Consider the following 23,029-nt stretch of genomic DNA (forward strand, 5'->3'; position numbering starts at 1 on the left):
TCACTTTCCTCCAGAAAAGTATAGTAAAGTGCTGCTTGTACTGACTGAGAGTAACACAAGCTTACTGTCCTTCAGGATTGCTGGAGAAAATGTTCGGAGGGAAGCGACTGAGTTCACCGGATGACAAGATTCCCCCTAAGTCCCCACGTCCAAGACGTACTATCTGGCTGTCTCGAAGCCAGTCAGACATTTTCTCTCGTAAGCCTCCACGTACAGTCAGTGTCTTGGACCCCTACTACCGGCCACGAGATGGTGCTACACGTACCCCAAAAGTCAACCCTTTCAGTGCACGCCAAGACCTCAAGGGTGGCAAGATCAAATTCTTTGACCTGCCCAGCAAATCTGTCATTTCCCTTGTATTTGACCTGGATGCACCAGGGCCTGGAACTACGCCTCTGGCTGATTGTCAGGAGCCGTTGGCCATGTCTTCAAGGCGGTGGCGTTCTTTGCCTGGTTCACCCGAGTTCTTGCGTCAGGCTTGTCCATTTGTGAGCTGTGAAGAATCACTGTCTGATGGGCCTCCACCACGACTCAGTAGTCTCAAGTATGGAGTAAGAGAGATTCCACCATTCCGTGCATCTGCATTACCAGCTGTTTCAGTCCACGAGGCCATGGATTGCTCCAACCCCCAAGAAGAAAACGGTTTTGGACCCAGGCCCAAGGGGACCAGCCTATGTGTTGAAGCTGCCTCTGAGATGGAGGTGGAAGAAAGGCCACAAATGGCCCCTGTCCACTTCTCTGTCTCTGGAATAAGCTTGCAAACCCAGGGAGAGCAGGATGGGTGAGGTCGGGGGAGGACTAGTTCCTGCCTCACCTTAGGGATGGACCTTTAGCTGAAATTGCTGGATCCCCTTGATGTACAGCCAGGCTCTTCCCTGGAGCCCACAAAGCAGGCAGGCCGGGAAAAGCCTGGCTTAAAAATTGGGCTTTCAGTGCCCAAAGGCTGTAATGGGAGGTGTCTCAATAGTTAGGGCCAACCTAATTCTAAACCTCTGAAATCCAGCAAGGAGCTCTGGCTCCCACTGACAGCAGTACATGTCCTAGAACAAGGACCAAAGGACTCTTAGTTCCAGGCTGAGTTGGCAGGCAGCTATGCAGCTATTAACCCAGTTCCTTTCCCACCCTAGGTCTCTTGTGCCCATTCTGGGGCATATAAGCTCCAGGATGGAAACTGGAGTTAACTAGGCGGCTGTGAAGGGCATGGCTGTTTCTCAGACCTGAAGACTGGGATGCTTCTTGCCAGTATGTCTAAGACACTTGAATAATTGCTGTTTGCACTTACTGTACGGTCAGACCACATCACTACATCTCTATGCAAGGGGGAGACAAGGCAATGTGGTGGTCAAGGATCTTTAGCTAACCTATTCAAAGACCTTTCCAGTTGATTAATCTATTTTCATATTTATAAAGAAGTCTTAATGTTTTGCCTCAAGACTTTCAACCCTGGTGTTGGGAGTGGGGCTGGTTTTGTAGGCCCCAGGGCCTGCTCTATGTATGTGTCAACAGGTGATACAAGCAGTAGTTAATGTATTATACTCGGACTGATCTTCTCCTTGCTGTAGCTGGAGCTTTGGGAACAGTCTGTCCTCGAGGAGCCGCAATAAGAAATAACCAAAGAATGAACTTGGTCAAATATTTTCATAATTCATTTCTGTTGATTTTTTTTTTTTTTTTTGTAAAACTTTTCCCAAGACACTTTCAGATTAAAAAATAAAGTTGATGTTGCAGGTGCTAGTTAGCCTTATTTGTGCCCTTGGGCCAGGCCTCTGTACAAAAGGAAATCGTGAAGTCCTCGTTGTACTTCACTACTGCTGACCTGCGCAACAACTCTGTAGACTTAAATGTGACACACACAGGGTAACAACTCAAGTGACCTTTTTTTTTGGAAATAGGGTTTTGCTGTATGGCTCTGGCGGACTTGGAATGCACTATGTAGGCCATGAATTGTAGCAGTCCTCCTGCCTCAGCTTCCAGGGTACTGGGAAGACAGACATGAGCCACTACACACTGCCAAACATCTCCTCCTCCTCCTCTCAGCTTCTCTCCCTTGGCTTAGTACCAGGCAGATGTTTGGGTCAGCTGCTGCCCCAAGCCAGCTTCATTTTCTGGTTGTGGGCTTTGGAAGAACGAGAAAACTGGCTCTTGGCCACCGTGAGGGGTACAGTTTTGCCACTTAGATATACCTTGTTGTGACATTCAGGAAGCCAAGGTCCAGAACTGCAGAGTTGAGGTCCCTGGCTCAGTCCTACATAGGCCATCACATAACCTGTCATAAAGGCATCAAACCCAGCCCGATGCAATCCATCTCCAGGCACAGGACTAGGACTGGCTTGACTCACTGGCAGTTCTGAGGTAGCCACATCAGCTGTTTCAGAACTTGCTGCCTTACGCTCCACCACTAAGCCACTTTTGTGACCTTGCTCGGAGCCAAGCTGATCCCCAGTTGCACCCTCTGTCACTTTTTGCTCAATTTCTTCTGTCTTGAGGCTATCTTCACAGACCTGCTTTGTGGGAGGGCCATCTTCAGCTTCCCCAAAGGTCTGTGCCCCTGGTTGGCTCAGCAAAGCCCTCTTCCGTTTGTCCTTCCGTCGCCGGCGCCGCCGCTTGTCCTCTGCCACAGCCTCATCAGTGTCAATAATGAGGTCAATATCATGTGACTGAGGACACTGAGGTCCTAGAGGGCACCAGCCATAAGCCTAGAGGTTGGAAAGAGGCTAAGAAGGGGTCCATACATCAGAGCCTCCCTTCCCCGAGAAATGGATGAATGCTCTCACCGAGAACTTGTCGCAGATGCCGCTGGTGTGGGAACGACGGTAGGTTACAGGGGACATACAGCAGCGGTAGTCAATATGGCCTCTCATGCTAGATGGATAGCTGCAGAACTCCAGGGCAAGATGTGGGCTGCCAGCTGCCCGCTGCTTCCCATTTTCCCGCTCACTGCAACAGCGCAAGAAGGCATTGCTCCACTAGCGTATAAGCTCCACGAGAACAGGGGGGTTTGTGTTTTGTTCACTGCTGAATCCTCAGCACCTAAAAACAGTGCCTGGCATACGGTAGGTACTTGATAAATAATCTTAAGTGAATGAAATAGGTTCACCCCAGGCCCCACCCCTTTCCCTCAACCATGTCCTCACCATTTCCGGAAAGCATATTCTAAGTAGGAAGCTACAAAGCGGGCATGAAACTCGGCAGCATATTTGGTGTCATAAATGCCTGCTGGGAACATCTCACAGAGGTCAGCAGTGAAGGTTCCCAAGTTCTCAGGCAAGTGTGCGTAGAAGTTCTGGTACAGGAACACCAAGTCTATAAGGCCATTATGTAGCACCAGGGGCCGACGGGCCCGGATCAGTTCAAGGAACAGTGTCCGTACTGACTGGCTCTGGCTTTCATCTCCCTAGGTGGAAGGGAAGGGAAGGACAACGCCCAGTCAGCCTGGTGTGCAGCACACCAGGAAAGGACTGCTTCATATCTAACCCAGTCTACCCTTCTTTGACCGTGTCCCAGCCTCGTCACCGAGGACCCCCATATTCACAAGCAGATGTCCCCCAGGCATTCAGCCTGTGGAAGCAAGAAATAGGCCACAGAGAGCAGCACACACTCGAGGCTAGAGAAGCTGGAGTCCTACCTTGTCGTTGCCCTTGTGGTAGGGGATACCCTGAGCATACTGCCGGTTGAAATTGAAGCCATGCTGTACCAGGAACTGCACAGACTTCGGTTCTATCACGTACTCCTCCATGCACAGGAGGGTGAGATTGAACACTTGGGTCAAGTAAGAATTTTCACCCTGAAAAACAAGGAGGACCTGTCCTATCAAAAATGAGGAGGGAAACCTCAACATTCTCCAGCACCTCAGCTCTCCTGCCCCATGCCTGGCATCTGGGATGAGGGAGCTCATACCTTATCTGGCTGCTGCTTGAAGCAGGCGAGGCCCAGAGACAGAACAGAGCGGGTCCTGGCAGCATGACACACGGCCTTGTAACGTTCCTCGATGCACCTTAGAATGGGTTTGGGCACGGCGGTGGTTGAGTTAGTTTCACAAAGGACCCAAACTACCCAGGGCTGGGTCTCCCTAACCCTGGATTGAGACCTACACACTTGTTAGAGCTGGGATTAAAGAAAAGGCTTATACTTACTGGTTCAGCAAACTCTTCCTGTCCCCAAGCCCACTCAGCTCCTATGGATGGGTAAAGGACTGCAATTATCCCCCACACCCATCAAACCCTTCACAACCACCTGCCCTCCCCACTTCCCCCGCCTCACCGTGTCCACAGCCACAAAGCTGGCTGTCTTTAAGGCCAGCAAGAGCGATGGCCATATCTCCTTGAAGTTGTCACTCTGTACATCCACCACAGGAACCCGTACTATAAACTCATCTGCAGGTTTTGTGTTTTTGTTGACACCACCTAGGGAAAAGGAGAGTGATGGATTTTGTTTGTTTGTTTTGTTTTTCGAGACAGGGTTTCTCTGGGTAGTTTTGCGCATTTCCAAGTGATGGATTTTCATGTTCCCACAAGGTCCCACTGGATCAGACACCAAGCTAGATGTAGGAAAGGGGTTGCCCACTGATAAGCTTTTCCCTAGAGAGTTTGCATCCACCAGCTCTACACACAAGCTTTGGAATGGACAGTGCCCCAAATTTGGAAAGAGGACATCTAGGTCTTCCAGTGACTTTATGTGGGACTGGGAAATCACTTCCTTTTTTTGCATCATAATCAGGAGAGATGTGGAGTAGACAACCTTTGAGGGTTCTTTATCCTCTGAGCCTGTAATCCCCAGGACTTGAGAGCATGAAGTGAAGGACTTTGGAGTTTGAGGCCAGCCTGAGCTACAGAGCAAGACCTATTTCAAACACAGATCCCATAAAGCCACATACTCATGGTGCCTCAACAGATACAAGAGCGCTTCAAAGTTAGACCCACGCTCCCCTCACCGTGGACGACTCCACACTTCCCTGGTGTTACCGATTGACAATCGCCGGCTGGATCCAAACCACAGCTCCCAACACGCCCTCTCTGCTCTACAATCTAACTTTAGGGGATCTGCAATTGCACGCGCTGCACACTGGGGCTTGTAGTCTCCTATGAGATCTGTCGCAAGCAGAAGCTCCAGGCCTGTCTCTAGAACTACCGGCCCGAGGCTTTTCCCTCCACAGGACCGCGAAGGCTTCCGTGGCTACCCCCTAGGAGGCCGCTCACCGTCAGAGGTCGTTGGGACTGAAGGCACACCGTCGTCACTGTCAGCGGGCATGACGCCGCGCGCGCTCCGCGCCAGGCTTCTGTAGGAACGCGGAGACTTCCGCTTCGTCTCCCGGAGAGACTCCGGTCTAGGATGGGGCGGGATCTCGGCGTCAGGGTCCCGTAGGGTCAACTTCCGTTCGGAGGGGCCCGGCCGAGTGCGGAGCGCGGGCCTTGCGCGCGCTGAGTGTCTATTGGCTGAGCGTCCGGACCGAGCGAAGCCACGCCCCTTGGCGGGTTCTCTGGGGCTGCGGGTTGGAGACTGCGCACCAGGTAATTTATTTTCCCGCATGCTCTGGCGGGAACTTGGAACCTCCAAGTTACTGCCGATCTTTTCCTCTATCCAGCCCAGGGTTGGCATGGGCAGTGCAGGCTTCCCGGGGGTGGAGGAGAGAATGCCTCCTATCCTGAGCTAAACCATGCCTAGGAGCTGGGGAGAGATGGGCGCGCGGCGGAGGAAAGGGTCTGAGCGTGGTCCTAACCCCAGAAAGATGGAGGAAGTGAGAGGCGGGAAACATTCTGCAGGACGTGGGTAGATAGCTGGTAAAGCGACCAACTAACAGGAACTCCTTTAAGATAATTCACACAAGTGATAATGTGCACTTGAGTTAAGGCTTTGATAGCAAGGAAGGATAGGATAGGTAGGAAGCAAGGAAGAGCCAACTTGTCTGAATTTGACCCTTGTAGTCGAGAGGTAGTAACACTGTCGGGAACCACTCCCACCGGAGGGTGCGTTCACCTCCTCTGGGACCACCGACCCGTATCTCCCCTTACTCAACTATTTTTCGAGGTGGGGGGTGTGTCCTTTTATCAATGTGCTGCATTACCTGACCCCACTGAAAAAGGAATTTCCTTCGACTTTTCTCCCATCCAATTAATTCACTTAACACGTTATGTATTGTGTATAATAAATATTTTTGGCGTGGGCTCTGAGCAAACAGAAGAGACCTCTCATAGAAGTTTGTGCAGGGTTTTGTTCTTTTTTAAGCTAGGGTCTCAGCCGATCCGTGGTGGAGTATGCCTTTAATCCCAGCACTCAGAGGCAGGCAGATCTCTGAAATTCAAGGCCAGCCTGGTTTAGAGAGTTCCAGGACAGCCAGTAGCTAAACCCCAACACATAGAAACCTTGCGTAGCCAAGGAGAAACGAAACAACAAAAAAGAGATAAGGTCTCATGTAACAAACTTTTTTTTTTTTTTTTTTTTTTTTTTTTTTTTGAGACAGGGTTTCTCCGTGTAGTTTTGGTGCCTGCCCTGGATCTCACTGTGTAGACCAGGCTGGCCTTGAACTCACAGAGATCCGCCTGGCTTTGCCTCCCTAGTGCTGGGATTAAAGGCGTGTGCCACTGCCGCCTGTTGAACTTCTTTTAAAACAAGGACAAGAGCAAAAGCCCTCAACCCCCACATCTGGAGTGCTGGGTTACAGGTGTGCACCACCACCCTGGTCTGTTTGGTTTTTTTTTTTCCAAGTCAGGGCTTCTCTGTGTAGTCCTGGCATTATATAGATCAGGATGGTCTCAACCTGGAGATCCTCCTGCCTCTGCCTCCCAAGTGCTGGGATTAAAGTTGTAAGTCACCACCTCTGGGCATTTTTTTTTTAAGATTGTTATTCTTTTTAATTATATGTATGTGTGTGGGCTTGTGCATGTGAGTGCAGATGCCCACGGAGGCCAGAGGCATTTGATTCCCCCTTCCCCCAACACACATCCCACAACCCTCCAACCTCCCTACCCCTAGCCTGGGACTGAAGTTACAGGTTATGATCAGTCCAGTGTGGATACTGGGAACACAATTCAGGAAGAGGCACTGAGCAGCGCCATGGGATCTGGAGATTGAACACAGGACTTCCTGTACCCTAGACAATCACTAACTGATCCACATCCCAGCCCAGAGTTGTGGGTTTGTTTATTTTTTGTTTGTTTAATGTGTATGAGTATTTCATATACATACACACACACACACACACACACACACACACACACACACACACACACACACACGCATGCACAGGGAGGGTCCCTGGTGTCCATGAGGCTTGAAGAAGGTGTTGGATTCCCCTGGAACTGGAGTTACAGATGATTGTGAGCCACTGGGAATCAGACCCTGCGTCCTCTGCTACAGTGCTCTTATCCTCTGAACTATTTCTCCAGCTCTAGTTCATCCTCCTCCTGCTCAGCTTCCTTGGTGCTATTTTGTTTAAAGTAGAATAAGAAGCCATTGACCAAAAGTGTCAAAAGTAAATATGACATTACAGTTGGTATAAAAGCTGCAACAGAAAAGGCCAGGTGTGGTGGTGGCACACACCTTTAGTCCCAGCATTTGAGAGGCAGAGCCAGGTCAATCTCTAAGCATTCCAGGCCAGCCAAGACTGCATAGTGAGATCGTGGTGTGTGTGTGTGTGTGTGTGTGTGTGTGTGTGTGTGTGTGTGTGCGTGCATGCAAGTAAGTAAGTAAATCAGGCAGCTAGAGCATAGTTAGAGGACAAGACCAGGGCACTGATCCGTAGATCTTCAGCGTGATACCGAGAGGAATGACCAGAGAGCCCTCTAAGGGGTAACTTTGTGATTCCACCCAACCTCCCCGTCTTCTTTTTTTTTTTTTTTTTTTTTTGGTTTTCCGAGACAGGGTTTCTCTGTGTAGCTTTGCACCTTTCTTGGAACTCACTCTGTAGCCCAGGCTGACCTCGAACTCACAGAGATCCGCCTGGCTCCGCCTCCCGAGTGCTGGGATTAAAGGCGTGCGCCACCACCGCCCGGCCTCCATCTTCTCTTACCTCATGCCCAACCACTCATCCCCTCTTCACTGCATTACAACGGCAATACCACAGGGCATCCTCCTCAGGGCTTGTCCACCACTTTTTTAGGTTGGTCTTTGTTTGAAACAGGGTCTCACTCTTACAGCTTTGGCTGGACTGGAACTTGCTCTGTAGACCAGATTAGTCTGGAATTCACAGAGATCTGTCTTCTAAGTGCCAGCATTAAAGAAGTGCCACTATCCACCAGGTCTCATAAAGATCTTAATCACTTCCTTTTGATGCTTTTATTGGGGGGGGGGGCGTTTCGAGACTGGGTTTCTCTGTGTAACCCTGACTGTCCTGGAACTTAATCTGTAGACCAGGCTGGCCTCAAACTCAGTTTTACCTTCCTCTGCCTCCCAAGTGCTGGGATTAAAGGCGTGCGCCGCCGCCGCCGCCGCCGCCGCCGCCGCCGCCGCCGCCGCCGCCGCCGCCGCCGCCACCCGGCACATTTGTGCTCTTCCTAGCAGTTATACCCTTCCCTTGTGTTAACTTTTTCTCTTTATGCCAACAGCTACTTCTTTTAAATATCTAATATACTTTATTATGTGTGCTGTTCACTGTCTGCCTCTGTTAGATTATAAGCTCTCTTCCGGCTGAAGAGTTTGCTGCGTAAGGTTCCAGGGTCTCTGCAACCACCGCAGCCAGCAGAGTGTCGTCCTTGGGAGACGAGGAGGTAGTGCGGTTCAACACAACTCAGTAGCTAGTGTTGGTGCAACCTTGGAGTCTCACCCCAGTAGTTATTTTAGCCATAGTTAAGCACAACACGTTTATTTTATTTTCTTGTTTATTTATTTATTTATTTATTTATTTATTTATTTATTTATTTATTTATTTATTTATTTTTTAAAGATTTATTTATTTATTATGTATACAGTGTTCTGCTTCTGCTTGCATATATCCCTTCAGGCCAGAAGAGGGTGCCAGATCTCATTACAGATGGTTGTGAGCCACCATGTGGTTACTGGGAATTGAACTCATGACCTCTGGAAGAGGTGCTCTTAACCTCTGAGCCATCTCTCCAGCCCCGTTTATTTATTTTTAATGTGTGTTGTATATGTGTGTGAGCCCATCCATGCCGTGGTCATCAGGCTTGGCTGCAGGAACAAGAAAGATTTTCTGGTGATAATGACTTCACTCCATGTGCACAATAAAACTTAGATATGACTACATCAAAAACCTTTGTAAAGTACATGTGCGACCTTCCATAAAGGTGGGTGCTGTAGATTGACAAACTCACAATAAGGGTCTGAGGGAGGATTGCTTGTCTTCTTGGCTACACAGATAGAGCAAAGGTCATTAGCCTTCTGGGTGGAAAACAAGCTATACATCTCTCTCTTTGAAGAGACACCTTGTGTGTTTAACATTCCTGGTTCCCCTGGTGCTTATCTGTGAGCACAAGGGCCTCTGTAGCACCCACACTGAAGTAAATTGTTTGGCTCACAATAGGCATTCCATAAATATTTGTTCAGGGAGTTATGGGGAGCCATTGAACAGTTCATATATGGAAGTGGGAAAAGAAAACCATGATCACCTCTGCCTTCTTTTGCGGCGACTAACACTGAGATTACAGATGCAAACACGGGATTATGTTGTGAAAGCAGTGATCGTGTCTTGGAAAGATTGCTTTCTTCTTCAGAGAACAGGCTGTAGGAAGAGTTGTGAAAGTGGGTGTGGCAAAGGAAGATGGTGATGAAGGGGAGGAGAGTGTGTCCTGTTTAGAGTATTGTGGGAGTAGGGTCCCAGAGAAAAGGTCGGGGCCTTCACATAGAGGCGGGAAGAAGACAGGCAAATAGGTTGTATATTGTTTCCCCTAAAAGCGAAAGTGATAAAAATGAGGTGGTGAGTCCAGGTCTTTGGGGAGACGTTAAAACAGGTTTGCAGCACAGCTGGAGATGAGATCCAGTTGCTTAACAGCCTCTGCTTCCTGAGCTGGAGTGGAAGGAATAGTTCCTGCCCTCGGAGCCATCCCATCAGGTGGAGCGGACAACCCAGTAAAGCACTTCCTGAGCCTGAGCAGACAGTAGGCACCCACTCTAAGTGCTAGAAGCCCCTTCTCCCGTTTATTTTATTTTATTATTGTTTATTTTTAGTGTGTGTTGTGTATGTGTGTGAGCCTATCCACTCCTGGTCATCAGGCGTGACTGCAGGCACCTTTATCTGTTCAGTCGTCCTGCTGTCCCCGGTGAGTAGTGTTTTGGCAATTAGAGAAAAGATAGCCAGGAGAGCAGTCTGGCAGCAGTCAGCCAGATGTATTTTCTCATTTCTAATGGCCAGCCAGTTACGATTTCCTAGCCCATCTCTCTTCTCATTGATTTGCCATCTGCTCTCAGGCAAATCTTTTTTCTTTTTTAATCCTTGTTTTCTCATTCCTGTGAAGTGAACGAGGTGACTACTAATAGTCAGTCTAACCAGACAGACTTCTTCCCTACCCACTGTTGCTGGAGAGCTTCTCTCCAGGTCCTAGATACTCCATACAACCTTAGTCATAAGTACATGGTGGTGAGCATCCGGTGTATACAAGTGCTCTGCGGCCCTTGGCCCTGCGTGCCTGCCCCTTTGTTCTTTGTCTTTCTAGGCTGCCTGTGTAATGATCCCCCGAAGCCCTTGCTTCTGTTTTTATGGTACCTCAGTGCCGTAGTTGGCAAATACCAAACCCATGGGCGTTATCTTAGTTAGTGTTCTGTTTCTGTGAAGAGACACCGTGACCAAGGCAACTTTTTATTTATCTATTTATTTGTTTGTTTATTTATTTATTATGGCGTTTTGAGACAGAGTTTCTTCGTGTAGCTTTGGAGTCTGTCCTGGAACTCACTCAAACTCATAAAGATCCACCTAGCTCTGCCTCCTGAATGTTGGGATTAAAGGCACACACCACCACTCCCTGGTGCCCAAGGCAACTCTTATTTTAAAAAAGCATCTCATTGGGGGCTTGCTTATAGTCTCAGAGGTTTAGTTCCTGGTCGTCATGGTGGGAGGAAGACAGGCATGGCATTGGAGCAGTGGCTGACAACTTCGCATCCTGATCCAAAGGCAGCAGAGAGGGAGGGGCGAGGGGAGGAGACTGCCCTGTCTTGGGCTTTTTAAAACTCAAAGCCCACCCCCAGTGACACACATGCTCCGACAGACAAGGCTACACCTCCTAATCCTTCCCAAACAGTTCCACTGACTGAGGACCAAGCATTCAAACATATGAGCCTGTGGGGGTCATTCTCATTCAAACCACCACAGGCTTGTTGAAAGTGCTTAAGAAAAGATAGACATGCCAGGTATAGTTGTGCACATGTATAGTCCCAGTACTTGTAAAGCAGTGGTAGGAGAATGTATTGTGACTTTCTAAAGGAACTGAGCTGCCCCAGTGGTGGTGGTGGTGGTGGTGGCGGTGGTGGCGCACGCCTTTTATCCCAGCACTCGGGAGGCAGAGGCAGGCAGATCTCTGTGAGTTAAAGGCCAGCCTGGTCTGTAGCTAGAGTTTTCCTGCCTGGCCCACAGTCAGGACAAATCTCTCTCACCCGCCAGTCCCACAGCCGCTCAGACCCAACCAAGTAAACACAGAGACTTATATTGCTTACAAACTGTATGGCTGTACCAGGTTTCTTGCTAACTGTTCTTATATCTTAAATTAACCCATTTCTATAAATCTATACCTTGCCACGTGGCTCGTGGCTTACTGGCATCTTCACATGCGGCTTGTCATGGTGGCGGCTGGCAGTGTCTCTGACTCAGCCTTCCACTTCCCACAATTCTTCTCCTGCCTATACTTGTCCTGCCTATACTTCCTCCTGCCTGACTACTGGCCAATCAGTGTTTTATTTACTAACCAATCAGAGCAACACATTTGCCATACAGAACATCCCACAGCACTGGTTTACAGAGTGAGTTTCAGGACAGACTCCAAAGCTACACAGAGAAACCCTGACTCGAAAAAACAAAATAAAGGACCTGAACTGATAGAATGGATATATTAAAAGGGGATTTACTAGAGTGGCTGACAGGATGTGGTCTGAGTAGTTCAGCAATAGCTGTCTCCTGGTGGAAAGGCCAAGAATCTGGTAGTTGTTCAGTCCAGGAGACTGGATGTCTCAGCCATCCTAATCTGCACTGAAGTCACCCAGGAATTTCTAGAGATTGTTGTTCTTCAGTCTATGCTAGAATCTTTTTTTTTTTTTTTTTTTTTTCCTTTGGTTTTTCGAGACAGGGTTTCTTTGTGTAGCTTTGCGCCTTTTCTGGAGCTCACTTGGTAGCCCAGGCTGGCCTCGAACTCACAGAGATCCGCCTGGCTCTGCCTCCCGAGTGCTAGGATTAAAGGCGTGTGCTACCAATGCCCGGCCTCTAGAATCTTGAAGTAGGTTCTGATACCAGGGAAAGAATGCCACAACAAGAGACAGATAAATTCGCCAACAGGAGTGAGGGCAAGCAGGCAAAAAGCAAAGGCTTCTACCTCCTTGTCCTATTGTGTGGATTGCCACCAGAAGGTATGGCCCAGGTTTAGGGTATGTTTTCCCACCTCATATGATCTGTCTTGCTTAGGGTTTCTGTTGCTGTGAAGAGACACCATGACCACACAGCTCTTGTAAAGGAAAACATTTAATTGGGGCTGGCTTAACAGTTTCAGAGGTTTAGTCCATTATCATCATGGTGAGAAGTATGGCGGCACACAGGCAGACATGGTGCTGGAGAAGGAGCTGAGAGTTCTACATCTTGATCTGCAGGCAACAGGAAGCAACTGTGTGCCACACTATAGCTTGAGCATAGGAGAACGCAAAGCCCCCCCCCCCCAGTGACACACTTCCTCCAACAAGGCCACACCTACTGTAACAAAGCCGCACTTTCTAATAGTGCCACCTCTGGGGCCATTTACTTCCAGACCACCACATAATCCAATCAAGAAAATCCCTGTGAGCAGTGGTGGAGCTCACCTTTAATCCCAGCACTCGGGAGGCAGAGGCAGGCAGATCTCTGTGAGTTTGCAGCCAGCCTGGTCTACAGAGTGAGTTCCAGGACAGCCAGGGCAACACAGAGAAACCCTGTCTCAAAAGAGGAGGAGGAGGAGGAGGAGGAGGAGGAGGAGGAGGAGGAGGAGGAGGAGAAGAGAAGAAGAAGAAGAAGAAGAAGAAGAAGAAGAAGAAGAAGAAGAAGAAGAAGAAGAAGAAGAAGAAGAAGAAGAAGAAGAAGATCCCTCACAAACATGCCCAGCTGCTTGGAGTTTTGTTGATTCCAGATGTAGTCAAGTTGACAACCAAAGTTAGGCATCACAGAGGACCAGCCTGGGCTACATAGAGAGACCCTGCTTCAAAAGACAAAAATGGGCCTGGAGAGATGGCTCAGTGTGGTGGTTGGGAGTGGCACTATTAGGAGATGTGGCCTTGTTGGAGGAAGCGTGCCCCTGCAGGGGTGGGCTTTGAAGTCTTTTCTCATCCAGCTTTCCTCAGTGTGACCATCAGTCAACTTCCTGTTGCCCACAAGATGTAGGACTCCGAGCTCCAGCACCACATGCCACTGCCTGCACGCCACCACGCTCCTGGTCATGATAATGGACTGAACATAGTGAGCTGTCCCAATTAAATGTTTCTTTGTAAAAGTTGCTGTGGTCATGGTTTCTCTTCACAACAATAAAAACCCTAACTAAGACACTCAGCACTTTAGAGCACTTTCTGTTCTTACAGCAGAATTCCGTTCCCAGAATGCATATGGCAGCTCACTAACAGCTGTAAGCACAGTTCCAGAGGATATGACATCCTCTTCTCGCTCTGAGGGTAGCACATGATACATGCATGCATGCATGTGGATGAAAGACAAAAAAAGGAAAAAGAAAAGCTGGACATTCTGAGTGATTTGGGGAGAGGTGGCTATAATTCCTGCAGGACTCTCAAGATTCAGCCTCATCCTGGCTGACCACATTGGCTACATCTGTCTCTTCCAGGTTATCATGAAGAAGCTACGAGCGTCTGTAAGGAGTCACAGGAAGCCACTAGCCAACCACGAGAGAAGGAGAAAATGTGCCCTCAGCAGTAGCCAGGCCACGCCCTCTGCCTCTGATGGTAAGGAACTGGCCCTTGCCAGAGTGTCAAGGGACTGGTTTCGATGGCCATACAAAGAGGGCAGATTCAGGCTTGCAGTGTACCAAGGAATTAAGCTAATTCTGACTGTGTTGCTGTATAACTTTGAGCCAAGTGTTCTGGGTGTTTTCTTTATTTTTTTTTTAAATTTATTTATTATTTTTACTTGTTTATATGTATACAGTGTTCTGCCTGCATGTATCCCTGCAGGCCAGAAGAGGGCATCATTACAGATGGTTGTGAGCCACCATGTGGTTGCTGGGAATTGAACTCAGGACCTCTGGAAGAACAGTCAGTGCTCTTAACCTCTGAGCCATTTCTCCAGCCCATAAGTTTTCTTTTTCTTTTCTTTTCTTTCTTTCTTTTTTTTTTTCTTTTTGGTTTTTTCGAGACAGGGTTTCTCTGTGTAGCTTTGTGCCTTTCCTGGAACTCACTTGGTAGCCCAGGCTGGCCTTGAACTCACAGAAATCCGCCTGGCTCTACCTCCTGAGTGCTGGGATTAAAGGCGTGTGCCACCACCGCCCAGCGGGTATTTTCTTAACAGTAGAATGGAACAATTTCATTTCTATGCATTTCTTCACTGTTGTGTGGCTTTCATGAGATCAACTGAGTATATAAGCCTGAATGTGTTTTGAAAATAGGAAAGCACCCTGCATGGGTACCTATTCCTGCCTAACTAAAACTATTGAGTTTTCATTTGTGGCCCAGAGAGAACAAAGACACTCTGACAAAACTAAGACCAGAAATTTGGCCACGGCTGCACATAACTAGAACTCTGATGTGGTTGTAGCTCTGAAGGTTGAGTGAGATTTGGTTAGAGAAGCCCTAAGTGGGAACAGGCTACTAATGCAGGTTGCTATGCCCTGGGTCCCTGATGAACCTGTGCCAAAATGATCCCCAAAAGGGCCAGCAGGATGATTCAGTGGGAAAACGCTTTTGCTACACAAATGCAATGACCTAAGTTTGATCTCCAGGACCCATGGAAAGGCGGTAGGAGAGAACCAACTCTGAGAACACTGTCTTCTGACCTCCATGTGCTCGCGTGGCATGCATGCCCACACATTCACATCATGCATGCACGATAAAAATGAAATAAATATTAAATACTGAAGAGCCAGGGGTGGTGGTCACCCTTGTAATCCCAGCACTTGGGAGGTTGGGACAGGAGCATTAGGAGTTCTAAAGCTAGCCTTGGCTACACAGCCAGTTTGAGGCCAGCCTGAACTACGTGAGATCCTGTTGAGGCCCTGCCTCAGAAAACTGAAAAGAGTTGCTGGAGAGACATCTCAGCCTGTCAGGCAGTTTACAACTGCCCAGGACTCCAGCTCTAGGAAGTCACATACCTCAGATACACATGCACCAGCACTTAAAGATAATTCTTGAGAAAGGTTGGGGTGGGGCGAGGGGTCATTCCGAAGTGTCCTGGCTGTCCTGCAGGCCAGGCCAAGCCGAAGAGAGAAGAGTTACTGCAGGCCTCCGTCTCCCCGTACCATCTGTTCAGGGACATGGCCGATGTCACGACTTTCCGAAGGAACTTGCTCAGCTGGTATGACCAAGAGAAGCGGGACCTACCTTGGAGGAGATGGGTAAGTGGGACGGGGACAGTGGGCTGGGAGGCTGGCACTTAATTCTTTCCATATTAAGCTTTCACCTGGGGTTTTATTGACAGGTCAAGGAGGAGGCCAATTTGGACAGGCGGGCCTATGCTGGTCAGTACAGAACTGGGCTGCTTTGCCTGGAAGTCCTGGGGTTAGGGGTTTTGCTCAGGTTTGGGGTTAGGGGCAGGAGCCAGGGTGAGTCGCAGAACCTCATGTTAACCCCCTCCCCCAGTGTGGGTGTCAGAGGTCATGCTGCAGCAGACCCAGGTCGCCACAGTGATCGACTATTACACCCGATGGATGCAGGTGATGCCAGGGAGGGAGGGCAGAGTTGGCTGGACCCTGGAAAAGGCTTCCTCTGCCACCCTCATCCTTAACCTTACTTCTTTTTGCCTGTCTCTGGTCTCCAGAAGTGGCCAACACTTCAGGACCTGGCCAGTGCTTCCCTGGAGGTGAGCCACCCTTGGATGGGGGAATAGAAACAACTGGGGGGACCGACCCCTGACCTTTGACCTCTGACCCCCACCTACAGGAGGTGAACCAGCTTTGGTCTGGCCTGGGCTACTATTCTCGAGGCCGTCGGCTGCAAGAGGGAGCTAGGAAGGTAAATGGGCAATGCACCGAAGAATAGGAGGCCGGCGGCGGCCTCAGGTGTCGTAAAACTGAGCCTTCCTACTTGAATCAGGTGGTGGAGGAGCTGGGAGGTCACATGCCACGGACAGCAGAGACCCTGCAGCAGCTCCTGCCTGGCGTGGGGCAGTACACAGCCGGAGCCATTGCTTCGATGGCCTTTGACCAGGTGAGCCGGTCCGTCACCTTTATCTAATGTGTACACCCCCATTTTCCAAGTCCAGCCTGACTCCCAGGCCCCTCTGCGCCAGGTGACTGGTGTGGTGGATGGGAATGTTTTACGGGTGCTCTGCCGTGTCCGTGCCATTGGTGCCGATCCCAGCAGCACCCTTGTCTCTCATCACCTCTGGTAAGCTACTGGGCTGATGGGAAATTGGGAAGGGTCTGTTCCAAGGGTCCTCGCCTGTAGTCGTGTTCCTTACGTCTAGGAGCCTAGCTCATCGGCTGGTGGATCCAGCCCGGCCGGGGGACTTCAATCAAGCAGCCATGGAGCTGGGGGCCACGGTCTGTACCCCCCAGCACCCTCTCTGCAGCCGGTGCCCTGTGCAGAGCTTGTGCCAGGCATACCAGCGGGTGAGCCTCCAGAGGAAGAGTTAGGGTGTCCTAGTGAATGACCCTTGCCCCATGACCCTTCCTCTGTCTCTCAGGTGGAGCGGGAACAGCGCTCAGCCTTGCCAGGCAGTCCTGACATAGAGGAGTGTGGTAAGCGCCAGCCCTGACCCCAGCCTGCCCCTCCTGGCCCTGTCCGGGAGCTGCCTTTTCAAGCCAGTGAGAATCCGCAGTGGGACTAACCCTCCCCCTGGGCTAGGCACCTAAGGCCACGTGGCCTGAGCAGAGTTCGGGATCTTTGTTTCCAGCTCTCAAGACTAGACAGTGCCAGCTTTGCCTACCTCCCACTAAACCCTGGGACCCCGCTCTGGGAGTGACCAACTTTCCTCGAAAGGCCAGCCGTAAGCCTCCCAGGGAGGAGTACTCTGCCACTTGTATTCTGGAGCACCCCAGAGCCACTGGGAGTCCCCTCATCCTGCTGGTCCAAAGGCCTAACTCAGGTACCTGAATATGGGGATCGGAGGGCAGTGTCCTAGCAACAGAGGGGAATAGAAGGGGCAGTAGAGGAAGCTGAGTCCATACCCGGCTGCTGTCAGGTCTGCTGGCAGGACTGTGGGAGTTCCCATCTGTCACCTCGGAGCCCTCGGAACAGCACCAGCACGAAGCCCTTCTGCAGGAGCTGCAGCGCTGGTCTGGACCCCTCCCAGGCGCTCGTCCCCAGCACCTGGGGGAGGTAGGTTGGCAAGGGTGCCAGGAAAGAGGGCTTTCGTGTTCACATTCACAGACAGACCTGGGCCGTCTCTTCTCCCCCAGGTGATCCACATCTTCTCCCACATCAAACTGACGTATCAGGTGTATAGTCTGGCCCTAGAAGGACAGACCCCAGTGGCCCCCGCACCTCCTGGCGCTCGATGGTTGACTTGGGAGGAATTCCACAGTGCAGCTGTCTCCACCGCCATGAAAAAGGCACTACCTTTGTTATCGCTGTTTGTCTCTTCCATGTTTTACATGAACTTACTGCTGTATAAACGGGAAAGAAATGTGTATTTTAAACAAACCTGCTGGGGCCGACCACAGGCTGGGGTGGAACTCAGGGTATTGGTGCTCTCTGGAGAAGGTGCCAGCCCTGTCTCCTTTCCTCCCGCCTCCATCTTGGCTAGGTGTTCCGTGTCTATGAGGACCATCAGCGAGGGACCCGCAAGGTGAGTCTCAGAGGCTCACCCTGTCATCTTCTCCCAGGCCTGCCTCTGGGGCCAGAGGGACAGTTTGTGAACTAGGGACTGATTGTGAGAACTGTAGGGTAGAGGGACACGAACAGATTAGTGTGGGCACTGGTGGCACAGGTAGGTGAAGTATCGGCTAGGTTTTGTGGGAGTGATCTGTGAGACAAGGATCAGGAAAAGCTGCTTGATGAAAACAACTCCTAATTTGGGTCCTAGAAAAAGGTTTATTTTTATTACTTTTAATTATGTAGATATGTGTGTGTCTATGTGTGGGTATATGTACATTGAATGTAGTACCCATAGAGGCCAGAAGAGGGCATTGGATCCCCTGGAGTTGATGTTATAGGTGCTTGTGAACCATGCAGCATATATATTGGGTCCCCAACTGGGGTCCTCTGCTTAAACAATCTGAACCCTGAGCCGTCTCCCCACCCCTCACCCACACTGTGTAGCTGAAGATGAAGATGTCCTTAAACTTCTGATCCTCCCTCATGATGGGATTATAGGCATGTGCCTGTCCTACCCAGTTCTGTCCAACACTAGGACTCAAACCTAGGGATTTATGCCTGTTAGGCAAGCCCTCTATCAGCTGAGCTATGTCCCCAGCCCCAGCTTAGCATCTTAGCAAGTTTTCTTGGGCATCTTTTAGAGAGTTGACTAAGGGGTTGGCACTTGGAAAATTCTACAGCATTCTAGGCTGGATTAGTAGAGCAGGCAGGCACAAGATTTCCCGATGTGTATCATTACCTCCCATCTTTGGATTTTGCACAGGGTTCTAAAAGGCCCCGGATGTCTACTCCATCAAGCCGGAAAAAACCCAGCCGGGGCCAGCAAGTCCTGGATAGTTTCTTTCAGCCTCGTATTCCCACAGACACACCCAACAGTACAGCCCAGTGATTCCCCCAGGAAGCCCACCCCAAATCCAGTCTTAATAAAATGCTTATTTTTGTAGTCCTTTTGGAGAACATCCCACACTTTCTCTAGCCCCTTCACTTAGTTTTGCAAGACTCAGGAAACGGTAAAGTCAGCTTGGTTCTGACTTCCCCTGGCTGAGCTCCCAGGCAGGCCTGGAGGCTGCAGGCATTCGGACCAGTGCTCTTACCTAGCAGAGTTAGGGCAGCTGCGGGGGCGCCTGTCAGTGGCTGACATGCAATGCTGCCATTCTGGGTCTCAGGTAAGCCCCGACTGGAGCCGGAGCACCATAGAGCAGGTGGCAAGGCTAACCATGACCTAGTCCGGCTGTACCTGCAGCCCTTGCTCCCTAGGGAGGTCAGCACAGACGACGGTTGGTATTAAATTCCTTCCTCAGAATCACTGATCACAAGACCTTAAGGGTGGATGGGAAGGAAATACAGTGAAGACACAAAGGCTCCAGAGTGCTGTCTTATGCCTCAGTCCTTTATTCTTTACATTACCTAGATGTGTTCTTTTAAATCCCATCTCTTTGGAGTCCAGTAAGAGACGCTAGAATTGGCAGGTACTGGTTGAAACAAAGACCCCCCCACCTGGCCGGAACGGATGGCCTCTATTTGGGGTGTGGTCCTGTGGAGGTGTGTCAGTTCCAGCAGGCCTGTGCTGCACCCCTCAGAGCACCTGGGACTCGTGGCAACTCCCAGATCCTGCCGGATTATGCTCCCTGGGCCCTGGCAGCTTCCTCTTGCACGGACTGCCATAGTGCCCGGATGTTGTTCTGGCCAAAGCCTGTGGCCCCCTGTCTCTGAATCAGCTCCAGAAAGAAGGTGTCCTCAGTGAAGAGGGACTTGGTGAAGACCTGAAGCAAGAACGTGTCTTTGTCGCCATCTAGCAGAATTCCCTGCCGTTCTAGAAGGCTAGGCTTGTGCCCTGCAGCTATGATTTGTTCCTCTTTGCCGGGCTGCTGGTAGTAGGCTTCAGGAGGGGTCAGGAGCCGGCCTCCCGCCTTGGCCATCCCCTCAGAAGCTTCCATGATGTTGGGAGTGTACAGTCCTACGTGCTGCAGGCCTGGCCCCCGGTGCCGGGCTAGAAATTGCTCTACCTGGTCTTGTCTGTTGGTGGGTCCCGGCAGGGACTCTGCCAGCACGAGGGTGGGGACGGTGCTGTCAGGTGGGATCTGCAGGGCAGTAAGCCGTAGTCCCCCTCGCCCAGACCCTGCAGCCACCTCGAGGCCCAGCTCCGGATCCTCACCTGGGCTCAGCGGCAAGTGACGAAACCCTAGGCAGTCCTGGAACCAACGCCTAAGTGTAGGGGAGCTGCCAGAGGTGCAGGCCAAGGTCAAGTGGTCCACGTGGCTGACCCAGCGAGGGCCAGGTGTGCAAGGCAGCGGTCTGAATCCGGGCAGGAAGGATCCGCGATAGCCAGCACGCTGCAGCAACGTAAAGCTAAGGTTACCAGCCGGAGAGCTGACCACCGTGTAGGTGGCTGTGCCCTGTGCATCCCTCACGCTGGTGGGTGGTACCGGCACGACGCAGCCCTGTGCGGCCAGCGCCCGGGCGGCACCGCCCACATCCTCCACGTCGAAGCACAGGTTCGTGGCGCTGGGCACCGAGTGATGCGGATCCAGGCCGTACAGTGGCTCCCCCGGGCCCGAGCCCTCGTTCACTAGAAAGACCGCGTCTCCGCTGCGCAGGGCCAGCTGTCTCCAGCCGCCTGCTTCCCGCACCGCCAGGGGCTGGAAGCCGAAGAGGCGGTGGAGGTCCTTCGCTAGCGGCTGCCCGGCAGGCACATGGAAAGCGACATGGCACAGACGGCGGGCGTGCGCAGCCATGGCGAGCCCAATGGCCGGCCACCCGGCCCTGTCCTTCTGGGGCCGCTCACTTGTTTAAAACTCCAAGACTCTCGGTCCCGGACTAGTTGTTGGAAGCCGGTGGCGTCCAGGTCTGCCCGAAGAGCGCGTTCCTTGGTCTTTTCTGGGCCCGGGTCACAGTCAGACCTTGGGGATTGATCCTCTCTGCAGCGCAACCTCAACCCGAAGGCAGCTGAGGACCACAGCCCCTAAGGGTGAATTGTATGAGAACCACGCGGGCGCTGAGCGGCGCGGACCGGAGATCGGGGTGGAGCCTGAGACTCCGCCTTTGACACGCCCTCTCGCCCAGAACCGCTCTCCTTGGGTGCAGCCTGGACGAAGGGCAGTTTCTTCCCAGGGCCTTGGACCAGGTCACACCCTTGGCACTGAGCCACCCCTTCCGGGGCCCGGGAAGTCACAATAGCCACCTTCAGTCGGTGCCAGGCGCACTCTTCTCCCGACCTCAGAGCTAAGTTCTGCCCGGGTGGGGGAGGAGCCCGAAGCGCGGAATTTCTTAGTCCGGTGCTTTTTCTCTTTACGATTCAGGAGTTTGTTCAAGTCCTAGTGCCGCGTTCATGTCTTACTTATTTTCTTAATATTAAAATATTTCCAGTTAAGATTCTCAATCCCCAAAAGAGGGCGGGGAAATTGATAGAAGAGAAAGCATTTACATATCTTTCCAATCATCCGGGCAATCTCAACTTTATCTGCCACTTCAATTCTACTGCTACAGCTAAGCGAGACTTGGAGGGAGACAAAACAAAAGACCCTAAAACGCCATTGTGTTTTGTTTGTTGTTCCTGTAAGGAACTACTGCTTGTCACTTAAAAGGACTCCAACTACAGCCCAGGCCTTACTCTTTAAACTTCCTAAAGATAGGAGCCAGGGTCCCCAAGATGAAGGATGTCACTGGAATGAGGAAACTGGAAGTCTTGTGGGACTTCAGCTGGAAGGTCCTTGAAGTAAAATTAGAGAGGGACATTCAAAGGACAAAAACTTTAGTGAAGATGCAAGCCAAATCAGGAACTGTGCCAAAAAGACATTTGGGAGGGACACCATGGCCCATGGCCCAGCCAGAAACTCCGTTGTCAGACAGTGAGAGACGTAGGGACCAGACTTATACTAGGAGGCTTGGCTGGGTGTTCAGGATCGCAAGTAGGAGAGGAGGGCATGGCCTCTTCGGCTGACCAGTGATCAGGAGAACATGGATTCCAGAGCTAAGCAGACCTGGGTTAGAAATCTATCTCTAACATGCATGACTTTGGTCATGTTGCTTAGTTTCTCTGAGTTTCCTTATCTGCAAAAATGGGACCCCCCCCACCCCTGTGCCCTGGTGTTGGGGGATCAATACCCATGGTCTCACACATACTATTTAATTACACTTCACCTCTAACCCAGATTGCTGTGGTTAAACTAGACAGTGTAAGTGTTCAATCAATGGCAGCTGTAGCTCTTGCTCTAGTCTCATCACACAATGTTAATGGTGCCTCCCGGGGTATGTACTGTGTGACTTGTTTGGGGAGGTGGGGGTGGGCAGGGACTATACTGGCTTGTATCAAAGGTGAGGCAGCCAAATGAAGGAGCAGGAGCAGCTCTGATAATGGCCCAGAACCCAGAACTAGCTGTGACTCCCTTCAGGGAGTCCCGAAGCATTAATTGCTGACTCAGGGCCTTGTGAATGCTAGGCAAATATTTTTTTGTTTGTTTGTTTGTTTTTCAAGACAGGGTTTCTCTGTGTAGTTTTGGTGCCTGTCCTGGATCTCGCTCTGTAGACCAGGCTGGCCTTGAACTCACAGAAATCCGCCTGACTCTGCCTCCCGAGTGCTGGGATCAAAGGCGTGTGCCACCACCGCCCAGCTAGGCAAATATTCTTATCACTGAGTGCATCCCAGCCCCCTGTCCTTTCTTCTCCCACATCCCCTTGGGCCTCAGCTTCCTCCCTCCAAGGTTTCTAAGCCTGAAGCACTGTGGGAAGTGTAAGACTGTCTTAGGGAAAGGTGTGTCCTGGTTGCGGCCCAGCCTTACTTTATTGTTTGCTGTGTGACCTTGATCAATGCTCAGTCTTCCCAGAATACTTCACACTGAGCAGGGTGACGGTTACCGGTCTCATGCTGAAGCCTTACATGACTGCAGATAAATGGAAGACTGGACAGTGGACCACTAGAGGCCTCACTTGTCCTCCC

General features: G+C 50.9%; 4 protein-coding genes across 6 annotated transcripts in view; 2 read left to right on the forward strand and 2 right to left on the reverse strand.

Moving 5' to 3' along the window:
* The window catches only part of Tesk2 (testis associated actin remodelling kinase 2), a 101,891-nt gene extending 100,161 nt beyond the window's left edge, over positions 1–1,730 (forward strand). For both annotated transcript variants that reach the window (XM_006986560.4, XM_076564830.1), the window contains one exon: positions 76–1,730. In XM_006986560.4, the coding sequence (XP_006986622.1) occupies positions 76–785 (710 nt within the window). In that variant the 3' untranslated portion in view covers positions 786–1,730. The remainder of the gene's footprint in view (positions 1–75) is intronic.
* Toe1 (target of EGR1, exonuclease) lies at positions 1,621–5,435 on the reverse strand. Its single transcript, XM_006986559.4, has 8 exons — positions 5,196–5,435; positions 4,261–4,403; positions 4,134–4,174; positions 3,898–3,994; positions 3,626–3,784; positions 3,135–3,394; positions 2,775–2,937; positions 1,621–2,696 (listed from the first exon to the last, which is right to left on the reverse strand). Exons 1-8 carry the CDS (start codon positions 5,245–5,247, stop codon positions 2,076–2,078), a joined length of 1,536 nt encoding a protein of 511 aa, XP_006986621.1. The 5' UTR covers positions 5,248–5,435; the 3' UTR covers positions 1,621–2,075.
* On the forward strand, positions 5,385–19,161 carry Mutyh (mutY DNA glycosylase). Of its 2 annotated transcripts, XM_006986557.4 has the most exons (16): positions 5,385–5,507; positions 13,950–14,067; positions 15,523–15,671; positions 15,755–15,794; positions 15,916–15,989; positions 16,094–16,135; positions 16,216–16,287; positions 16,369–16,482; positions 16,565–16,662; positions 16,742–16,886; positions 16,961–17,015; positions 17,171–17,362; positions 17,459–17,595; positions 17,676–17,828; positions 18,023–18,064; positions 18,857–19,036. In XM_006986557.4, exons 2-16 carry the CDS (start codon positions 13,956–13,958, stop codon positions 18,980–18,982), a joined length of 1,551 nt encoding a protein of 516 aa, XP_006986619.1. In that variant the 5' UTR covers positions 5,385–5,507; positions 13,950–13,955; the 3' UTR covers positions 18,983–19,036. The 2 variants fall into 2 exon arrangements, with proteins under 2 accessions (XP_006986619.1, XP_076420946.1); XM_076564831.1 differs by having other exon boundaries at positions 17,676–18,064; positions 18,857–19,161.
* Positions 19,162–19,571: 410 nt separating this feature from the next.
* Positions 19,572–20,964, reverse strand: Hpdl (4-hydroxyphenylpyruvate dioxygenase like). Its single transcript, XM_006986556.4, has one exon. The coding sequence runs from the start codon at positions 20,826–20,828 to the stop codon at positions 19,713–19,715; it is 1,116 nt and encodes a 371-aa protein (XP_006986618.1). The 5' UTR covers positions 20,829–20,964; the 3' UTR covers positions 19,572–19,712.
* Between the last annotated feature and the right edge of the window lie 2,065 nt (positions 20,965–23,029).

Source organism: Peromyscus maniculatus, chromosome 2 (assembly GCF_049852395.1).
Source record: "Peromyscus maniculatus bairdii isolate BWxNUB_F1_BW_parent chromosome 2, HU_Pman_BW_mat_3.1, whole genome shotgun sequence".
Classification (NCBI taxonomy): domain Eukaryota; kingdom Metazoa; phylum Chordata; class Mammalia; order Rodentia; family Cricetidae; genus Peromyscus; species Peromyscus maniculatus.

Excerpts from the sequence above, each read along its gene's own strand:
- Toe1 (XM_006986559.4), bottom strand. The coding sequence starts at position 5,247 with ATGCCCGCTGACAGTGACGACGGTGTGCCTTCAGTCCCAACGACCTCT. Across the intron at positions 2,938-3,134 it reads GAATATGCTTTCCGGAAATG|TGAGCGGGAAAATGGGAAGC; the intron begins GTGAGGACATGG and ends GCGCTGTTGCAG. Across the intron at positions 2,697-2,774 it reads GCATCTGCGACAAGTTCTCG|GCTTATGGCTGGTGCCCTCT; the intron begins GTGAGAGCATTC and ends TCCAACCTCTAG.
- Mutyh (XM_076564831.1), top strand. The coding sequence starts at position 13,956 with ATGAAGAAGCTACGAGCGTCTGTAAGGAGTCACAGGAAGCCACTAGCC. Across the intron at positions 15,795-15,915 it reads GGACAGGCGGGCCTATGCTG|TGTGGGTGTCAGAGGTCATG; the intron begins GTCAGTACAGAA and ends CCCCTCCCCCAG. Across the intron at positions 15,990-16,093 it reads ATTACACCCGATGGATGCAG|AAGTGGCCAACACTTCAGGA; the intron begins GTGATGCCAGGG and ends TCTGGTCTCCAG.
- Hpdl (XM_006986556.4), bottom strand. The coding sequence starts at position 20,828 with ATGGCTGCGCACGCCCGCCGTCTGTGCCATGTCGCTTTCCATGTGCCT.